The sequence below is a fragment of the Helianthus annuus genome, chromosome 16, assembly GCF_002127325.2.
Source record: "Helianthus annuus cultivar XRQ/B chromosome 16, HanXRQr2.0-SUNRISE, whole genome shotgun sequence".
Lineage (NCBI taxonomy): Eukaryota > Viridiplantae > Streptophyta > Magnoliopsida > Asterales > Asteraceae > Helianthus > Helianthus annuus.
In genome coordinates this window covers 181574210-181594085 of record NC_035448.2, presented here as the reverse complement: position 1 = coordinate 181594085, position 19876 = coordinate 181574210, and the positions used below count along the sequence as shown (strand labels likewise).

The 19876-nt window shown below is 36.4% G+C and overlaps 1 protein-coding gene across 1 annotated transcript; it reads left to right on the top strand.

Annotated features, from left to right (window-relative positions):
- Positions 1-14534: 14534 nt before the first annotated feature.
- On the top strand, positions 14535-19670 carry LOC110920111 (lysine histidine transporter-like 8; the record flags this gene model as incomplete). The annotated part of the gene is made up of 5 exons (XM_035985679.1): positions 14535-14668; positions 17653-17786; positions 17870-18291; positions 18781-18912; positions 19002-19670. Coding segments are annotated over 5 exons (1311 nt in total), but the record flags the coding sequence as incomplete, so codon positions are not given.
- Positions 19671-19876: the final 206 nt, after the last annotated feature.

The window sequence follows — 19876 nt, the reverse complement described above, 5'->3', positions numbered from 1 at the left end:
TATGTTTGTCATACAATTGGGGCCGGTTTGGAAGCCGGTCATGATTAACCGTCTCACCACTTATAGAACCCACAAAGGAGTTATCCCCAACATGTGGGTTTATATTTTAGCATTTGCATCTGTCAGGTGTATGCCTACACCCCGTGCATAGGTCGTGGCCATTTTCAAATGAAATGAGCCGAGGATATCCAGGACACGGTCGTATTAACCCCCAATGTTCATGTTATCAAACAAGACAGATAAAAACGGGTTATGTAAATTTATTAATCACAATCCGATTAAATGATTTCATACCCGACCAAGTGGTATTATTATAATACCATATCCCAACCCGTATAAGGGAAAATAAGTTAAAAGTATTTACCTGAGCTAAATGTGAGAAGTAACTCAGCCGTATATTCCTAAAGCTTTATGATAACACCTTCTACTGGATGCTACTTAATCTGTATAGAAGGTTTAATAACCTATTAGGATGCTAACGGGTCTTTAGTTAAGTCAAAGACTTAGACCGGCTAGCTAGAAAGAAACTTTACGGTTCTAAACGCTAGATTAAGCAGAGACCGGAATAGAATGTGGTTTAGAACCGACAAGTTTGGATACTTGTATAATATGGGTAAACTAAACACATTCTGGAATTTGAGGATTTAATGATAAGGTTAAACCCGTTTCGGCTATTATATGTAAACTAGTCACATAAACCGATCCAAAGGCATAAATGAGTAACGGTAACCAAATGAACTATATACAGGTCTCAAATGTTATTATGCTTAAAATATGTTAATACATCAGTAGAATGTTAACATGTATGCCCAAAAAGTATTTAAAACCAATTTAAGTCCCGTAAGGGCATTTTGGTCATTTTAATAATTATAAAAGAGATTTTATAACAAACTGAGGTTCTGGTCTTTAGTAATTAGTAAAAATATTTATTTCATTACATTACATCAGTAAGATATCATACATATGTGAGGTTTATCATTTATAGCCAAACTATGCCCCGAAAGGGCATTTTGGTCATTTCACATATGCTTTTAAGGACATTTTTGGAAGTCTGAGTTCATGACTTGTACCTACTGTAATAACATTGAAATTTGTTTAAAAATTCAGTATGTAACAAGTCTTAGGTGTTAAATATGGTTTTAAACCATACTATGCACCTAAATAGTGTAAAACTCGCTAATTGACGATAATCAAGATGTTTATGTAAGTCTGAGATTTTGATCAGTCTTAAATGCTCAAAATAATTTATTTAATGTATGAAATCAGTAGGAAAAGGTTTGGCATTCAAATCATTTGTTAATCTCATTTTATGCATGAAAAGGGTAATATCGTCATTTACCGAATTACACAAGAACTCTATGATTTAATCAGATTATAATCTGACCAAAAATCTTAAAAATCCTTAAAAATAATATCTTAACAGTAGCAAAGGTTTTTGTCCTTTCACATTTCTAAAAATCTCATTTATATGTCAAAAGTGCATTTACGGCATTTATAAGCATATTAACAAACAAGAGCATATAATTCAAACTACTAAGGACCAAGCAATATAACTCCAGAGGTTTATACTACTGTATAATGTGGTCCTAATGGAAGCTTAAAACATGGGAGAATTAAGCTTAATCGGGTCAGAACTGAAAGTCAAAGCAAAAATCAAGCTTTTGCGACTTTCGATTATAAACTGACCTTAGACTGATAATTGTCGGGTTAGACCTGATTAAACATGTTCTAATACTAATTACCAAGTTATTAGCATGTTAAAATATAATTTATAACCTCTGTTTATTAGTTTAAATCATTTTTAAAATTTCTGTCCAGTTTGACTTTTTGACTTTATAGTTTGACCCAACAATTAACTAGTCAAACGAAATAATTAGGAGATGCCCTTTTAAGAGTTAATCACCTACCTTAATATGGTTCCATAACCACTTTCATTTCGGTCAGTGGCTGGACCATTTATGATTAAACCGAAAGTCAAAGTCTAATTATGATGTCTTTGACTTTTCGGTTTTTAAGCTAATAAAATGAACTAAGCAGGGACTAAGACACTTACACAAGGTCCTAGCTATCTTTTCTACACTTCTAGATCTTCTTCAAATGTTGGCTATCTCCATAAATGAGTTTGAGAGTTGTTGCAACCAAATGAGCATATGAACAAATGAACTAAGGTGCCTTATATAACAATTTGCCATGCATTTGGATCTTTGCAACTGTCTTGGAGGCATCTAGGATCACCCCAGGTGTCCTAGTGGTTTAATTAATAAGACCGACAAACAGCTCCTAGTATCGTTCTGAATGAGTTTAAGTCGGTTTAGAGCTGAAAACCTGCACCTGGCAGGTGTTTTCTGCGCTAGGCACTTTTACGCGGGCCGCGTAAGACTCAGCAGGAGTCTACATGGGCCGCGATGACCTTCTGATCAGGTTAAAACATTTTAAATCTTGGCAGTTTCAGTCCCTGGCCCTTATAAACTTAATATAACCTCATTTTTGGCATATAAGGCCCTTGTAGTTAGTTTGTAGAGGTTCAAGGGAGTATAACCAAACACCATTAGGTCCGGTTTCGTTAATATCACCATAAACACAAGTTTCATTATGTTGACACTTTTCACCCAAAGTCTTGAAAACTTGTATAACGATCTCGAAACCACGTGAAATTTATATCATTTATTCTTCAGAGTATATTTCGTTAAAAGGTCACTCAGAGGTAAGAATTTAACCCCTGTAGTTTATAATCTTCCGATTATTTTCATGAACTGCTTCTTATATCCAATTAATCACTCGTTTAGGAATATATTCTCCATGTATGGTCATTCAGAGGCACAAGTTTGGCATGTTGACACTTTTAGTCCCTTCGCATACATATTTTCGCCGTTTGTCAACTTTAGTCCTTCAAACTCAATCTTTCACATATTTAGAGCTTAGGACACGTGTCTTTACATATTTAGACACGTTTTTACGTGGTGTTACAACCAACCGCAATGTTTTCCAAAAACCAAAACTCGTGGGATCCAACCAATCCGTTTTAGCAAAGTGCGCCAAACAACGAGCAAAAAGACCGTTATCGAAGAGACCCGCGTACGGGTGAGCTTGGATATTATCCGATGTCGCCTAGCACCCTAACTTTTCCTCATCTGACCACTCCACCGATTCCCGGTTTTTACGGGTATTATTCCCACCTCCATTTTTTCCCCAAAACATACCCCAAACCCAAAGCACAACCCAAACCGGTCCGTACCCGAACCCCAAGCCAAACCCACTTCCTCAAAAAGGAGAAGTCATCGAAAGAAGGATGAGACCGAAAAACGTGCTAGTAAGAAGATCGAATTTTGGTCGCCTAAGGAAGAATTTGAGTTGCCAAAAGCATGGCTCAACGTATCGGAGGATGAGATTGTTGGTAAATTTTGTTTCCATATACTTTTTTACATACTTTTATAAACATATACTTTTGTAAATATATTTTTTAAATTAAACATATACTTTTGTAAATATATTTTTTATAGGAAACGACTAAGATATAAAGGTATTTTGGGGTCGTATACGTGAGAAATTTTTCACCGCAATGGGTCGTGGTGAATATCGAACGCCCGAATCTTTTTCGGGAAAGTAGAGCGCTATGAGGACGAAGGTTAGCAATTTCAACAATATACATGCTAATATCGTCAACAATAATCGAAGAAAAAGTGGTTCGAGCGACGTGGACGTTATGACCCAAGCCCAAACTGACTATAGATTGTATCATGGGCATCACTTTACGATGGTAAGTACGTAGGAGCTTCTTCGCAAATCTCCCAAGTGGCATCTTTTACCACCGTTCGACCCAAACTGCCCTAGATCAAAACATTCTAAATCAACATCCACTACCGAACCATTCAAGTCCGATGCTCGTACAACAATTAATCTAAACGACGATGTTGACGAATTTGAAGAACCACAAGAGCTGTCACGACCAAAGGGTAAGGATAAAATTAAGGCAGCGACACGAGGAAAGTCTTTTTCAACGCCATCGGATGGCCCGTAAAAGTTGAACGAGTTCGAGGCAAGTCTCAACCAAATAATTGCTATTAAGGAAAAAGAGCAAGTAATGAAAATGGAGAAACAAATCCAAAAAGACATGGAATTTCTCGCGAAAGACTTTTCAAATCTAACGGAGGAAGGCCGAGTCATTTTGGAGGCTCGTAAGGCACACATTTAGGCGAAATATATGTAGTTTTTATTTTCAAGTATCTTGTGTTTTTTTAATGACTTTGTAATGTTTTTATTTTTTTTAATGAAATTATGTTTTTTTTTAATTTTCTAGTTATTAAAATTGGCATTTAATTTAAAAAATAAAATATATAAATAAAAAATAATTAGGTAATGATGACGGGGGCTTTATCTCACACCCTGCAAGTTATTGGAGGCCGTGATAAAGCCCCCTGGCTGACGTGGATCTAATGTGACGCTGACGTGTCCTGATAAAGCCCCTAGGGGCTTTATCCCACACCCTGCAGCCTTAGAATAGTTTGATGTTACTATCAGGGTGACATCAGCTTGATTGCAAACAAACTTTTGTACTTACTATAAAGAGTAAATTTCAAAGTTCATCCTTTATGTATGTCTAATATATCAAAGTATGTCCTTTATCTTTAATAACCTCAGAAAACATCCTTAATGTTTGAAAAACCAATCAGGTTATGTCCTTTACCCTAAACCTTGTTTGTTTTCCCAGTTAAATGAGGTCATGTGAGAAGCACATGAGGGTATATTGGTCTTTACCTTAATAAAAACCCTAAACTCCACCATCATCTTCTCCATCTTTCAATCACCTGCACATCAACATACCCTCTTCTTCTCTCTATCTAACAATCCTACCACCACCACAACCTGGCATATTCAAGAGAGAGTGTGAGAGAGAGAGATCGAGCAGAAGAGGAGGCAGGAAAAAGAGAGAGAACCGGCGGAGCCGGTGCCGTCGTCTACGGCGGCGGTGGTTCCAGCGACCCTCTCGAGTCACAGCAGTCGTGGGTTCCAGCGACCCTCTCGGGCATCATTCTGAGTTTGGGTGTCACGGCACGGGTCAGACTCGGTTCAGATTCGGTGTCGGGTCAACATCAGTCAAACAGTCAAGACGGGTGGGTCGTGGTGGTGGTGGTGATGGCGGCGACAGGTGGATCGTGGTGGCGGTGATGGCGGCGACAGGTGGGTCGTGGTGGCGGTGGTGGCGGCAGGTAGGTTGTGGTGGTGGTAGGATTGTTAGATCTCAATAAACCACTTTGTTGCCCTAATTTTGGTGAGTTGTAAGAAATTGGGGGTTTTTTGTTCATGGGTTATTGATGATAATGTTGATGATAATCTGGGTTTTGAAGTTTTGAATATCTGGGTTTTGAAGTTTTGAATATCTGGGTTTGAAGTTTTGAATATTTTTTTCTTTGTGTTTTGAAGATCTGGGTTTTCTTTGAAGTTTTGAAGATATAATGTGCAGATTATGAAGCTTATAGTTAAGAGAAAGAAGATTTGAATTTTTTATAATTTTATTTTTCTAGTATTAAGGTAAAGACCAATATACCCTCATGTGCTTCTCACATGACCTCATTTAACTGGGAAAACAAACAAGGTTTAGGGTAAAGGACATAACCTGATTGGTTTTTCAAACATCAAGGATGTTTTCTGAGGTTATTAAAGATAAAGGACATACTTTGATATATTAGACATACATAAAGGACGAACTTTGAAATTTACTCTACTATAAATAGATCTCACCTGTTAGAGATCTATTCATCATTCACAACATTCCTTTTGTACGAACAATGTATGTGAGTGATCAGGCTGAGGAGGAGAGAGTATAATCATTTTTGTTGATTGTAATCTGTTGATTATTAATAAAAAACAGTGTGTGATATCTTTTCCAGCTTATGTGCTAATATATTTCTGATACAATTCATCTTTTAACTATATATTTGTTTCATCTCATCAATTCAACACATAAGTATAAAAAATTAGATCCTAACAACATGTCTTATTTCTGTTGTTCTAGATTTCACGTGGTGGTCTTCAGAAGGTGATGCATGTCTTTCGGGTTTGAGACACGGAGCATGTTTGGGAGACATTGGGTGTATGTAGTTCTTTCTTCAGCAATTCTTCCAATTTTTGCCCGGTTTTTGCCTCCTTTGTTCGAGTTGAGTTCGTTTTGCCCTGAAAATAATGAATAAACTAAAATAAGTTTATTTCAAATATATTTTTAACAGAACCAATAAAAAGTGGGTTTAATTTGATTTTAAAAATCTGTACACTTTTGCTTAGATCATTATTTCGCCCCGGGTTAATTTCGTAGTCTTAGGCTCAAGTTGGGACTTCTTGTGTTGATCAGGTTTTGTTAGTGTAGAAGTCTTTGCCGTTAGAGGATGAGGCCCTCCCTAATTCTTATTCATGCTAATTCTAGTTAACTAAAGGTATAAGCATATACCAAGTTCAACTCTTCCACCCTCGAATCGATAGGATGTTGTGGTCGATAGACTTCAAAAACTAGAGGTGGTGGGTTTAAAGGCGGTGGGTTTAATGTTAAGGGTTTCCACGACGACGTGTTGATCGTTGACGGTTTGAATGAGATGGGTTTGAACTTTTGAAGGATGTGGGTTTGAAGGTGCAAGGTTTCCAAGGTGATATGTTGATCGTCGTTCGTGTGAATGTTGAGTCAGAAACGAATAACAACCCCCATGTTGATCAAATGTAGTGGAAACAATTGGATATAAGACCATTCGTACTGGGCGTGTTTGCCCAGTTTTTTTTGCCCAATCCCGCCCAAACACGTCGGGGAACCACTCCCCTGGGCGTGTTTGGCTGATTTTTTTTTTTTGTTTTGGCGTTTTTCAAATCACGCTTGGAGCAATTTTGAATGGCCAATCACATTTAATCTTCCTTTTTTTTGGCTAATAGCTTTTTTGTTGGTTTTTTTTATTTTTATTTAATTCTCTACACCCTTTTAACTTAATGCTCACATCTCCACTACACTCATTTTAGAAAAAAACGCCTAATAATGCCCCTTACTGATGTGGGGGCATTATTCACCCTTACAACTACGCATCGTCTAATAGGGAAAGTTAAATTGTTAAAAAATTTATTTATTTAATTGTTTTTTAATTTAAACGTCAATTGAACTTTGTAAAGGGTATCCAGAGTGGTGATCGGCAAAAGTCGGCAAACGAGTTTACCGACGCGATAAACCACCGCCATCAAGATGTTTGCCGATTTTGACTTGATTGTGCGGTGATGGTATACCGATTCAGGGAGGGAGGATATGAGAGAGAGGGGTGTGTGGGGTGGGGTCCATTCCAATCTCAACCAATCACACATTTTTCCTTTTTAAAATAGTTTACCACTTCACCAAGTGTCTAACCATTACCAATACTTTTGAGCATAGTTTACCACTTTGACATAACACATTCTCATTGGTTGATTTTTTAGTCTGTCACTCTCAAATGTCTAACAATTCTTTATCCCTAATAAATAAAGATCTTTGATACGTATAAACACAATCAAGTTTTTTTAGGGAACATAATTACTAATTAGTACGTAAGCATACTTACGTCACCATGATACACGCATAGTTATGTAACGCGTATGCAAACCATGCTCCAGTAATTAATGTAAAGTATATATGGTCTCCTTTGCATTCATTTTCCATACAAACTTGCCCATCAAACTTCCTCTTCTTCTTCTTCATCTCTCTCTCTCTCTTTGTAAGATTTGGTTGTTTAGATGGCTGAGGTGTTGGATAGTAGGATTCATGTTGTGAATGATGATGATGAAATCATAAGCAAGCGCATGCATGAGATTAATTATTATTCGCGTTCAGAGCAATCTGATTCCAAAGAAGACAACAAGAATGAGATTTACCATGTTGGATCAGTTCTGTTTAAATGTAATGGAAAATATGAATAATACCTGTTACAGCAGACAGGCCAGCAGAGAATCCAGTCAGAGATGCAGCCATTGAGTTCGACATGATTGTCAGGATGATCTGGTTCCTCCTTAGGGTGTAAGTTATGATGGTGATGAAACCGAAAGTAGGGTGATTTCGGTTAGGGGAGAGAGTCACGATTCTTGATGTTAATGAGGGTTGTGATTGTGTAATGTGTGTAACCCTTTAACTCTCTAATAAGCCCCTTATTTATACACCCAAGAGGAAACCCAATTAGTTAATAAGGGTAATATGGTCCATCAACAATTACCAACTAATTATTAATAGGTTAATAAATATATTTTGATCTAATATAATATAAATGATTATATAGGCTACAAGATTAAATATTACATTTTATATATTTAATCTCACATTCTCCCACTTAGCCAAGTAATCATTTATCATGAGTATTAGGTAAGCCTGGCCAGGAGTTAACACTCATTTTAGCTTTAAACCAAGAACTATAGCAGAGAAATACAGCCGTTGAATCATCATTCGACTCAGGACCCCCATTAGTCATACTATAGCCTCAATTTAAAACCTAATAGTTACGATCAAAATATGTATAAGCCCTTTAGCGTCTGATTTGTATTTATATTTGTCTATATGTCATTACACCGGCAGAACATATGTTAGAGACATACAAAATCAAACTGAGGAAATTTTATTAATTAAAACATAAGCTAGTACAATATGCCATTAAACAAGGTCTTTAGTAAGTCCCATATTCGATACATGTTCTTCGAAAACTTTAGGTGGGAGACCTTTAGTCATCGGATCCGCTAGCATATCTTTAGTACTAATATACTCTATACAAAGATTATTTTCCTCAACACGTTCACGTACGAACAAGTACTTTGTATCGAGATATAAACCAGCTCCAGTCGAACTGTTACTGTTCGAGAAACTAACGGCAGCTGAGTTATCACAGTAAAGCTTCAATGGTCTAGAAATGGAATTAACAATTTTGAGTCCAGTGATCAGATTTCTAAGCAACATTCCATGACAGGTTGCGTTGTAAACAGCAATGTATTCTGCCATCATTGTGGAAGTTGTAGTTAACTGTTGTTTATGACTCTTCCATGAGATAGGTCCGCCTGCTAACATAAAGATGTAGCCCGAAGTGGATTTCTTGTCATCTTTGCATTTGGCAAAGTCAGAATCAGAATAACCTACCACTTCTAAGTGATCACTTCTTCTATAAGTCAGTTTATAGTCTTTCGTCCCTTGCAGATATCTGAGGACCTTCTTAGCTGCTTTCCAGTGATCTAGGCCAGGATTAGTCTGATAACGGCCTAGCATTCCAGCAATATAAGCGATATCTGGGCGAGTACAGACTTGAGCATACATCAGGCTCCCGACTACTGACGCGTAAGGTATCTGGCTCATTTGCTCCTTTTCAACCTCTGTTGTCGGACACTGGAATGAACCGAAAACATCTCCCTTAACTACTGGAGCGACGGAGGGTTTGCACTGTTGCATGTTGTAACGTGTAAGGACACGATCTATGTAAGTCTTTTGAGACAATCCTAAGATCCCTTTGTGTCTATCTCGGTGAATTTCGATGCCAATGACGTAAGAAGCATCTCCGAGATCCTTCATGTCGAAGTTATGCGAGAGTAACCGCTTCGACTCATGCAACATGTCTAAACTATTACTTGCCAATAGAATGTCATCTACGTAAAGGACAAGTATAGTAAAGTTACTCCCACTCATCTTGAGGTAGGTGCATTGATCCACTTGATTCTTCATAAAACCTTGCCTCTTCATGACTTCATCAAACTTGAGATACCATTGACGTGATGCTTGTTTTAACCCATAAATGGATTTCTTCAACTTACAGACTAGATGCTCCTGACCTTCAGGTTTAAAGCCTTCAGGTTGTTTCATGTAAACATCTTCGTCTAAGTCTCCGTTAAGGAAAGCAGTTTTGACGTCCATCTGATGTAGCTCTAAATCAAAATGAGCTACTAAGGCCATAACGATCCTTAATGAATCTTTACGAGAGACAGGTGAAAACGTCTCTTGATAATCAATTCCCTCTTTCTGAGTGTAGCCCTTTGCAACCAATCTCGCTTTATAGCGTTCAACGTTCCCATTCGGATCTAGTTTTGTTTTGAACACCCATTTACAACCTACAGGTTTTACACCGTTGGGTAATTCTACCAAATCCCAAACGTCATTTTTCTTCATGGATTCAAGCTCATCAATCATTGCTTTGTTCCATTCAGAAGACTGATCACTGCTAATGGCTTCATTATAAGAGATAGGATCATTGAGCTTTCCAGCATCCATTTCAGTCAGGTAGGTAATATAATCATCCCAATTAGTAGGCCGTTTTTGCCTAGATGACCTCCTGAGCTGATTTTCGGGTTGAGCGTTGTCTTGGTTTTGAGCGTTTGATGTGCCTTCGTTATGAGGTATAATGGGTTCTGGTTGTGGAGTTGGAGTTTGTGCAGTGGCTTCAGGTGCAGTTGCATGTGGTACAAGAGGAGTAAACGGAGTAATGGTAAGCGACGAGTCTCTCCCCCCCGCGTCTTGTACTTCTTGCAATTCTTCGTAAGGGTTAGTACTGCTCCCACTGACCTTGAAATCCTCCAGGAACGCAGCACGCTTGGTTTCAACAATACGGGTGACATGGGAAGGACAATAGAAACGATAACCCTTTGAATGATCAGGATACCCGATAAAGAAGCAGGTAACTGTTTTAGGGTCAAGTTTCCTTAGGAAAGGGTTATATAATTTTGCTTCAGCAATGCAGCCCCATACTTTCATATATTTAAGACTCGGTTTCCTTCCTGTCCAAAGTTCATAAGGAGTTTTAGGGACAGACTTAGAAGGAACTCTATTGAGTATATGAACAGCTGCTTTTAATGCTTCAGTCCAGAGGAATAATGGTAAATTAGTGTTGGCTAACATACTGCGCACCATGTTCATAAGGGTACGATTTCTTCGTTCAGCGACACCATTCTGCTGAGGTGTACCAGGCATGGTGTATTGGTTCACAATCCCCTGGCCCTTACAAAACTCATAAAATGGACCAGGAGCTTGACCCACATCAGTATGTCTTCCATAATATTCACCGCCTCTGTCTGATCTCACAACTTTAATCTGACGATCTAATTGCTTTTCAACTTCAGCTTTATAATCTTTAAAAGTTGTAAGAGATTCAGACTTTTCCTTTATAAGATACAAGTACATGTAACGAGAATAATCATCAATGAAAGTGATAAATGAAGTATGTCCTGTGATGCCAGCGATTTGATAGGGACCACTAATGTCAGTGTGAATGAGTTCTAATAAATTAGAGCTCCTAGTGGCACCTTTCTTATTCGCTGATGTCATTTTGCCTTTAAGACATTTGACACATGTTCCAAAATCGGTGAAATCGAGAGGAGGTAAGACTTCATCCTTTACGAGACGATTTAATCGTTCTCTTGAGATGTGGCCTAAACGTTGATGCCACAACATAGATGAAGTCTCTAAGTCTCGAATTTGTTTCTTTTCCATCTTTGTGAGTGATTCATTAATATTATATGACAACAAAGATTTGGAAAAATTATCATCTAGTTCTAATCTATAGAGACCACCATCCAGAATGCCAGTACCATAAACAACGGAATCATAGAGAATAGAGAGTTTGCGATGACCATGAGAAACGACAAAACCGTCCATGTCTAACTTTGGTCCTGATACAAGGTTCCGAGTTACCTCAGGAACATATAAGGTATCATAAAGTTTAATACATAAACCAGTTTTCAAAAATAATTGTAATGTTCCTATGGCCTTCACTTCTAATTCCCGATCATCCCCAACTTTAAGTGTTCTTTGGTTTCTTCCCAGCTTCCGGATTGTAAGGAATCCCTGAAGTGAATTGGTTACATGAACCATAGAACCAGAATCAAACCACCAAGAATTAGCAGGAACATTTAAATTAAAGGACTCAAGTATCATGAAAAAATCGTTACCTTTCTTAGCCAGCCACTCCTTAAAGTCAGGGCATTCCTTTTGCTTATGTCCTGTTTTCTTACAGAACTTGCAATAGGGTTTGCCTAAGGAGTTCTTAGAGCTGGAAGGTGTACTTGTATTAGGATTTGGATTTGGCTTTTGAACCTTAGAAGCATCCTTTCTATGATAAGAGTTCTTCCTTTTCTTTGAGCTGGAAGTGGTGAAGTTAGCAACATCAGTAGTGCGATCCATCTTCATACGCTCTTCCTCCTGCACGCACATAGCGATCAGCTCACTCATCGTCCATTTGTCCTTCTGAGTGTTGTAATTGATCTTGAAAGCTTCATAGGATGAAGGAAGCGAAGTGATGATGAAGTGAACGAGAAAACCATCACTGATTTCCATCTCTAGGCCCTTCAGCTTATTGGCCATATCATGCATCATCATGATGTGTTCGCGAATGCCGCTCCTCCCATCATACTTAGATGTCACCAGCTTGAGGATAAGAGTGCTAGCGTGTGCTTTTGATGTTCCCTTGAATTGATCCTCCACAGAAGCCAGATAGGTTTTAGCATTTTCAGAATCAGGAATGGCTCCTCTGATTGAGTTATGAATAGACTGCTTCATGAACATGAGAGACATGCGGTTACACCTAGTCCATTTATCATGGACTATCTGCTCAGCAGCAGTACTGGTGGCGGTAAGGTCCGCTGGCTTATTCTCTCTTAGGGCATAATCAAAGTCCAGCAATCCTAGAGTAAGCATGAGGGCATCCTTCCATTCAGCAAAATTATCACCAGTCAAAGGTGGAATCCCGCAATTGGGTGCTGGTAGTGGAAATAAGATGAGCAAGTTATGATACAAAAGAAGAAAACCTAATGTGATCTAATGGGCTTGTTACACTAAGGCAGGCATAAATAATGACCATTTTAATTATGAAGCTGTGATAATGTCTATTACTAACATCAAAATAATAGACTTAGTAAAAATTCTACTTAAACGAAGACAAATCAGCTTTGGCCAGAAGTGTAATCATTTAAGTATGTGTGCAAAGCAATCGTGACAAATCAGCTTTGGCCAGAAATGAGACAATCACTTTAGTTATGCACTTGTCAAGCATGCTAAACATAAATGAATTAAATCAGCTTTGGCCAGAATTAAGACATTTCAGGTTTGTAATGCATACTTAACATAGCCTTTTATAATACTTGAACAATAAATAGATGTATTAAATCAGCTTTGGCCAGAATTAATACATCAGAAGCTCATCCAAGTTAAGCTATTTTGGTTTTGTAAAAAGTTATCTGATTCTGATTAAAAATTTTTAGTTCACTTTTAAACAGCTTAAGTTTTGAGATTTCGAGTCATGGTCTCGAGTCGCAACCTTAGTCTCGAGTCGCAACCTTAGTCTCGAGTTGTGCTGTTATGGTTTCGAGTCGCAACCTTAGTCTCGACTAATCACGTTATGGTTGCGAGTCGCAACCTTAGTTTCGACTAATCACGTTATGGTTGCGAGTCGCAACCTCATGGTTGCGAGTAGCAACCTCATGGTTGCGATAAATCACGTTATGGTTGCGAGTCGCAACCTCATGGTTGCGAGTAGCAACCTCATGGTTGCGAGTAGCAACCTCATGGTTGCGAGTAGCAACCTCATGGTTGCGAGTAGCAACCTCATGGTTGCGAGTAGCAACCTCCTTAACAGCTGTTTTGTGATAATAACTGAAAACTCGAAATTTAAGGGATTGTGGGATAATGTTTCCTGTTTTAATGCTGATCTAAACTTATCAAAATATTTCGAAAATAATAACTGATTATCTTTTAACAGTTTTCGAAATTTTAATAGATAAAATAAAGATCAAAACAGGAAAAACACCCACTAATCTAAATTATATTCCAAATCTTAGGGAATTTTCAAGTTTTCTTAGAACATTATGATGAACCCTAACAAAAATAAGAACACAATCTGGAAATCCGAAACCTGATTTTAATGGTTTTGTAAAGGATTTCGTGATAATAAGTTTAATCTTTATAATTTCGAGTCGGTTTATCAATTAACAGTTTCCGAAAACAGGGATTTCGGTCACAAACAACCCGAAAACAGTTTTTGATTTTTAAGGCTTAAAAAACTTCCGTTTTCCAGATTTTGATCCAAGAATAATGGATACGAAAACAGAACTGGTTTATCAACATATGCTCTGATACCACATGTTGGATCAGTTCTGTTTAAATGTAATGGAAAATATGAATAATACCTGTTACAGCAGACAGGCCAGCAGAGAATCCAGTCAGAGATGCAGCCATTGAGTTCGACATGATTGTCAGGATGATCTGGTTCCTCCTTAGGGTGTAAGTTATGATGGTGATGAAACCGAAAGTAGGGTGATTTCGGTTAGGGGAGAGAGTCACGATTCTTGATGTTAATGAGGGTTGTGATTGTGTAATGTGTGTAACCCTTTAACTCTCTAATAAGCCCCTTATTTATACACCCAAGAGGAAACCCAATTAGTTAATAAGGGTAATATGGTCCATCAACAATTACCAACTAATTATTAATAGGTTAATAAATATATTTTGATCTAATATAATATAAATGATTATATAGGCTACAAGATTAAATATTACATTTTATATATTTAATCTCACATACCAACCACCAGACGAATGGCTTCCGATCACCAAATCAAGAAGAGGGAATTCATGGACTGCTACATTCCATTTGCTTTCCTCTGGAATTGGAATCCAAACACTCTCTCTCCCAATCGCCTTCCTATACCTTGGCTGGTAAATTTACCCTACCCTACTTAGATTTATTTATTTATTTATGTTTAAACACCAATAACAGCAATCATGCCTTTTTGTTGCTATTTACACCCAACTTCCTTTTTTTTTTGTTTTGAAAGATGACTTTCTTTTTGGAATAATCTCTCGTTAAATGCACCTATTGTTAACTAAGCTTAATTACTGAAACTCTTTTATTTAATCTTTTATACCTATAACCTAATAATTAGTTTTTATACATATTCTTATTTTCTGGAATGTAAAATTAGTTTTTTTTTTAATTTATTAAACTTATCGGTTTTACATTTTTTTTATATATAGCACAAAGATCAAATAGGAACTCCTTATTATGAGTTAAGAGAACCGTGAGAATTCCTATTTTCCGAACGTATTATCAAAAAAATTTTTTTTGCCAAACCTTATGTTTTTTTTATTAAGTAAGAGATGTAAAAAGTAAAAAAAAATGTATGATTTTTTACACAAGTGTTTTTCATGTAAATCATTGGGAAGCAAGGTTGATGATATATCTAGTTACCACCTCTTGCCTTGCATGTCATACGTATTTAAAGCATTTTCTCTAAAAAGATAAAAAATGGACCTAAAATATTAAAAAAAAAAATTGCCATTCAATTTGTTGAGCTGATGCTTAGAACGTTGTAGTTCTAAGGCCACTAAGCTTTTCTATTAATAGTTGTTTGAGATATCAGTAAGAGTTAATTACATAGTTAGTTTATGTGGTTTGTATAAAATAACATACTTAGGTACTAATGGTTTAAAATCACATTCTAAAGTATTAACTTTTCATTTTGTAACGTTTGGAGGTATTAACTTCTAGGGTACGTATTAACATAGTTAGTCTCTGTGGTTTACACAAAATAACATACTTAGGTACTAATAGTTTAACAAACAATTAACGTTAATACCTCTAAACCTTACAAAATATGTTACTTTGTGCAAATCAAATTGACTAACTATGTAATTAACTATATCAGTAATTTATTTTTGTTTTAATTTTGTAATCACTTTCAAGGTACAATAAGTGACATTCATTATTTTTATTAGAAAATACCTAGTTAGTCTTAAATGCAATTTAATTTAAAGTTAAAACTTAATTTTGGTCAAACCTTATTAAATACAATATTCTAATTTTTTTTAATGCAATTTAATTTAAATAAGTTAAAACTTAATTTTGGTCAAACCTTATAAAATATCATATTCTAATTGGTTGCTATAGTTACTTTTTAGTAAAATCTAATTAATGTTATAGAGTAGGGTCTAAATACTAATTAGAGTATGGTGTATTTAGATTTTTTTTAAAGGTAATTAGTGTTTTTATAACCACCTCTTCATACAAAATAATAACCATATTAATGAAAAGTAAAAAAAAAAAAAAAACTATAAAAAGAATTTTACCTTCTAACTCCAAAAGATTTTCCAGAGATATAAAGAATACAAAATTTGAATTGATAAATGCTAATTCATTAATAGTATATATAACCGCATATTTAAACTCACAAGAAAGAATACAAAATTTGAATTGATATGCTAATTCATTAATAGTATATAACCGCATATTTAAACTCACAAGAGGAATACAAAAAAAATGGAGAACATTTATATGGTTCTGATTTTTTATTAAAGAAACCGAAACTTTATGAGTTTATATACGATATGCATGTGTCAATGATGGCCAATCCAGCTGGTCGAAGGTGGGAGGGTTTACACCTTAGGTTGGTTCCCGCCCGGGCTAGGTTTCCGGTTTGATCCATGCACTCCACGAAAAAATTCCCCGTGACGGTTTGAAAGGAGGACACCGGTGTGTGGGTAGGGATTCGAACTCGGGACCTGGGAGTTGTCTAGGATTGTCTTCACGGCTGAAACACACCTTTCAAAAAAAATATACTATATACATGTTTATGTATGTGTAGTGAAGTTATCTTTTTCAATTACGAAACTTGAGTTTATATACGATATGTTTATGTATGTGTAGTGAAGTTATCTTTTCAATTAGTTTGTTTCTTAAAATATAAATGAATTATTATTATGAGTTACGTGCTTCCACTTTTATATATATTTTATTCTTAAAAATATTAAATCTCTTTCCGTTACTCTTGGAGTTGCAAATCCAGAATTCATCTTTATCTGTTTCTAATTTTTATCTAACATTTTGTTCTTTTTTAAATAGTTTTTTAGTATTAAAAGAAATCTATATACATAATTTTGTTTTAACTTTTTTATTATACCTCATTTATCAAAACTGACTTTTTCTTAATAAGAAGTATATTTGAGATTACCAAATAATAAATTATTTGTTTAAGTTACATTTACTTTAAAAAATTTATATTGAAATATGGAATAAAATAATGTGTTTGAAATATTAAAATTAAATATTAAAAAAATTAAAAAATGACAGAAATTAAATTCATGGTTTGCAAGTAAGAACTTAAGGGTGTAAGGGGTGCTCATCTCTTAGGTGAGTCCCCCCTCTTACACATAACCAACCATAAAATGCCACGTCAACTCCCCTCTAACACTCCCCTAATACCCCTTTTTGATGGCGGCACTCCCCTCTTAGGTGAATTGGTTTTTTTTTTTTTTTTTAAAAAAAAAGAAGAAGAAAAGCATTGATTGGTCAAGCTCTCCCTCTCTCCTCCCCTCTCTTCGGCAACTCCCCACCTATTTCACCCTCTCTCTCTACTCTCTCTCTAACTTACCTAATTGTTGGCACCACACACCTAATAGGTGAGTTGAGTCCCCTAAGGGGTCACCGAAGGGTGCCCCGGATACCCTAAGTTAAACCCAATTTCAAGACAATTGATTTCAGAGTTGGTAACTAGTTATACACTTTTAATTAATTACTAGAATATTCAGAGTTGGTAACTAGTTATACACTTTTAATTAATTACTAGAATAAAATAGTAACAATACTCTTTTAGTTCACACAATTATACACGCTGTTTGGTACATGTATCTTTTTTGTGTTGCAGGTTTTGGGGGATTGTGTGTTTGTCTGTGGCATTTGTATGGCAGCTCTACACCATTGGATTGCTAGTGAGTCTTCACGAGTCGGTCCCTGGTACTCGCTTCAGTAGATACCTTCAACTTTCTATTGCTGCTTTTGGTATGAACATAAGCTCCGTTTTATAGTAATTAACATACAATAGGATCTTTACATAACATATTAACATGTTTCCACTTTTGCAGGAGTAAAATTGGGGAAAGTTCTAGCCATTTTCCCGATAATGTATCTTTCAGGAGGCACATGTGTCATGTTCATAATCACAGGAGGTGGAGCCATGAAGCTTTTCTATCAACTCTTGTGTGGGGACTGTTCCTCCAAACACCCTTTGACAACAATAGAATGGTTCTTGGTTTTCATTACTATGGCAATTCTTCTCTCTTTGTTTTGTACAAATTTGCATTCGGTATCTTTGGTGTCGTTCCTTGGCGCAATCATGGCTGTTGGATATTGTACGATATTATGGATCGTGTTTGTTGCAAAAGGGAAGGTAGATGGTGCTGCTATGTATGATTCATCAGAATCAGGTCATGTTCGAAGTATCTTCAATGCACTTGGGATCATTGCAGTTGCATTTAGAGGCCATAATATTGTGTTAGAGATACAGGTACATTTTATCTGTAACCTATCGTGTTATGATCATATCAATCCCACATCTAGCAAGGCTACAAGACACTTACAAAAAAAAAAAAAAAACATATCGTTTCGGACAACAATATTCATCAGAAATGCGTAGAAAACTACCGCTGACAAGACTTTTAAGACAAAAATAAATTTGTCAGAAAATCTGTTGTGGGCAGGGGCGGACCCAAGAAATGCGTAGAAAACTACCTTAAAATTTATTTTTTTTGTATTTTATAGACAAAAATCCCGATTGCATCCCCAGAAAATAATTTATAGGTCCGCCACTAGTTGTGGGTAACTTTTTCAGACGAATATTTTTTTACACATTTCCATCAAAAAATTCCGTAGACATTTCCGACACATACATTTCCTACACATTTCCGAAACAAGTTTTTCCTACGTAATCCAGAGACATTTTTTCTACACTATTTCAAGATAAATCAACTGATTATGCATCCTTGATATGTTATAGGGTACTATGCCATCAACCCCAAATCGCTCATCATCAACGTTCATGTTGAAAGGAATGGTAGCATCATATCTCATTATTGCATTGTGTTTCTTCCCCTTAGCAACTGTTGGATATTGGGCGTTTGGAAACAAGGTTTGCAAAACCGAAACTTTTATTTAACAACCGTCATAGTTAAATTGATTTTATCTATGAACTAAATATACTTATATAAGTGATTGCAGATTCCAATCAATGGAGGAGTGCTAACGGCAATCTCAACCACCCTTAACTATCACATGTCTACACCATTGCTAGGTATCATATACATGCAGATCATCATAAGTTGTGTCACTGCTTTCCAAATCTACAGCATGGTTTTCTACGACAACTTGGAGCGCTTATACACAAGCCGCGCAAAACACGAATGCCCAAAGTTAATCCGTATGGGTATCCGGATTTTCTTTGGAGGCTTGACCTTCTTAGTATCCGTGGCCTTCCCATTTCTGCCAAGCTTAGCACTAATTATCGGAGGGATTTCTTTGCACTTGACGTTTGGTTACCCATGTCTCATGTGGATTGCGATCAAGAGGCCTCCAATGAAATCCGCAAAGTGGTGGCTTAACTTTGCTCTTGGTAGTTTAGGCACCGCACTAAGTTTGTTGGTAGTTGTTGGTGCGGTATGGAACTTGGTTTGTAGGGGTTTAGATGCGAACTTCTTCCATCCACGATGAAATAGGTCTAGCTCAACTCAATTCATCATATTGCATTACAGAACTTGGAATATTAAGGTCTAGATCAACTCAATGCCTTTAATTGAACAAGTCAACTAACCGTAAACAAATCGACCCACCAACCTGTTTAACCCATTTATTACAACCCACCAACTTGATTAATTAGCATAATTATCACCCGTCAACCTGTTTGCCACATATCGATAAAATGAGTTAAACAGGTCATGTTCGGATTACACGATTTTAATACGTGTGCGCTTCATGGTTGCTGTTTTTGACACAAATGAATATATAGATCATTTTTGGTTGAACAATTCAACACTCCAACCCAAAAACCCGTTAAACCAAAACAACCTAACACGAATGGCACCCCTGAATTTTACATC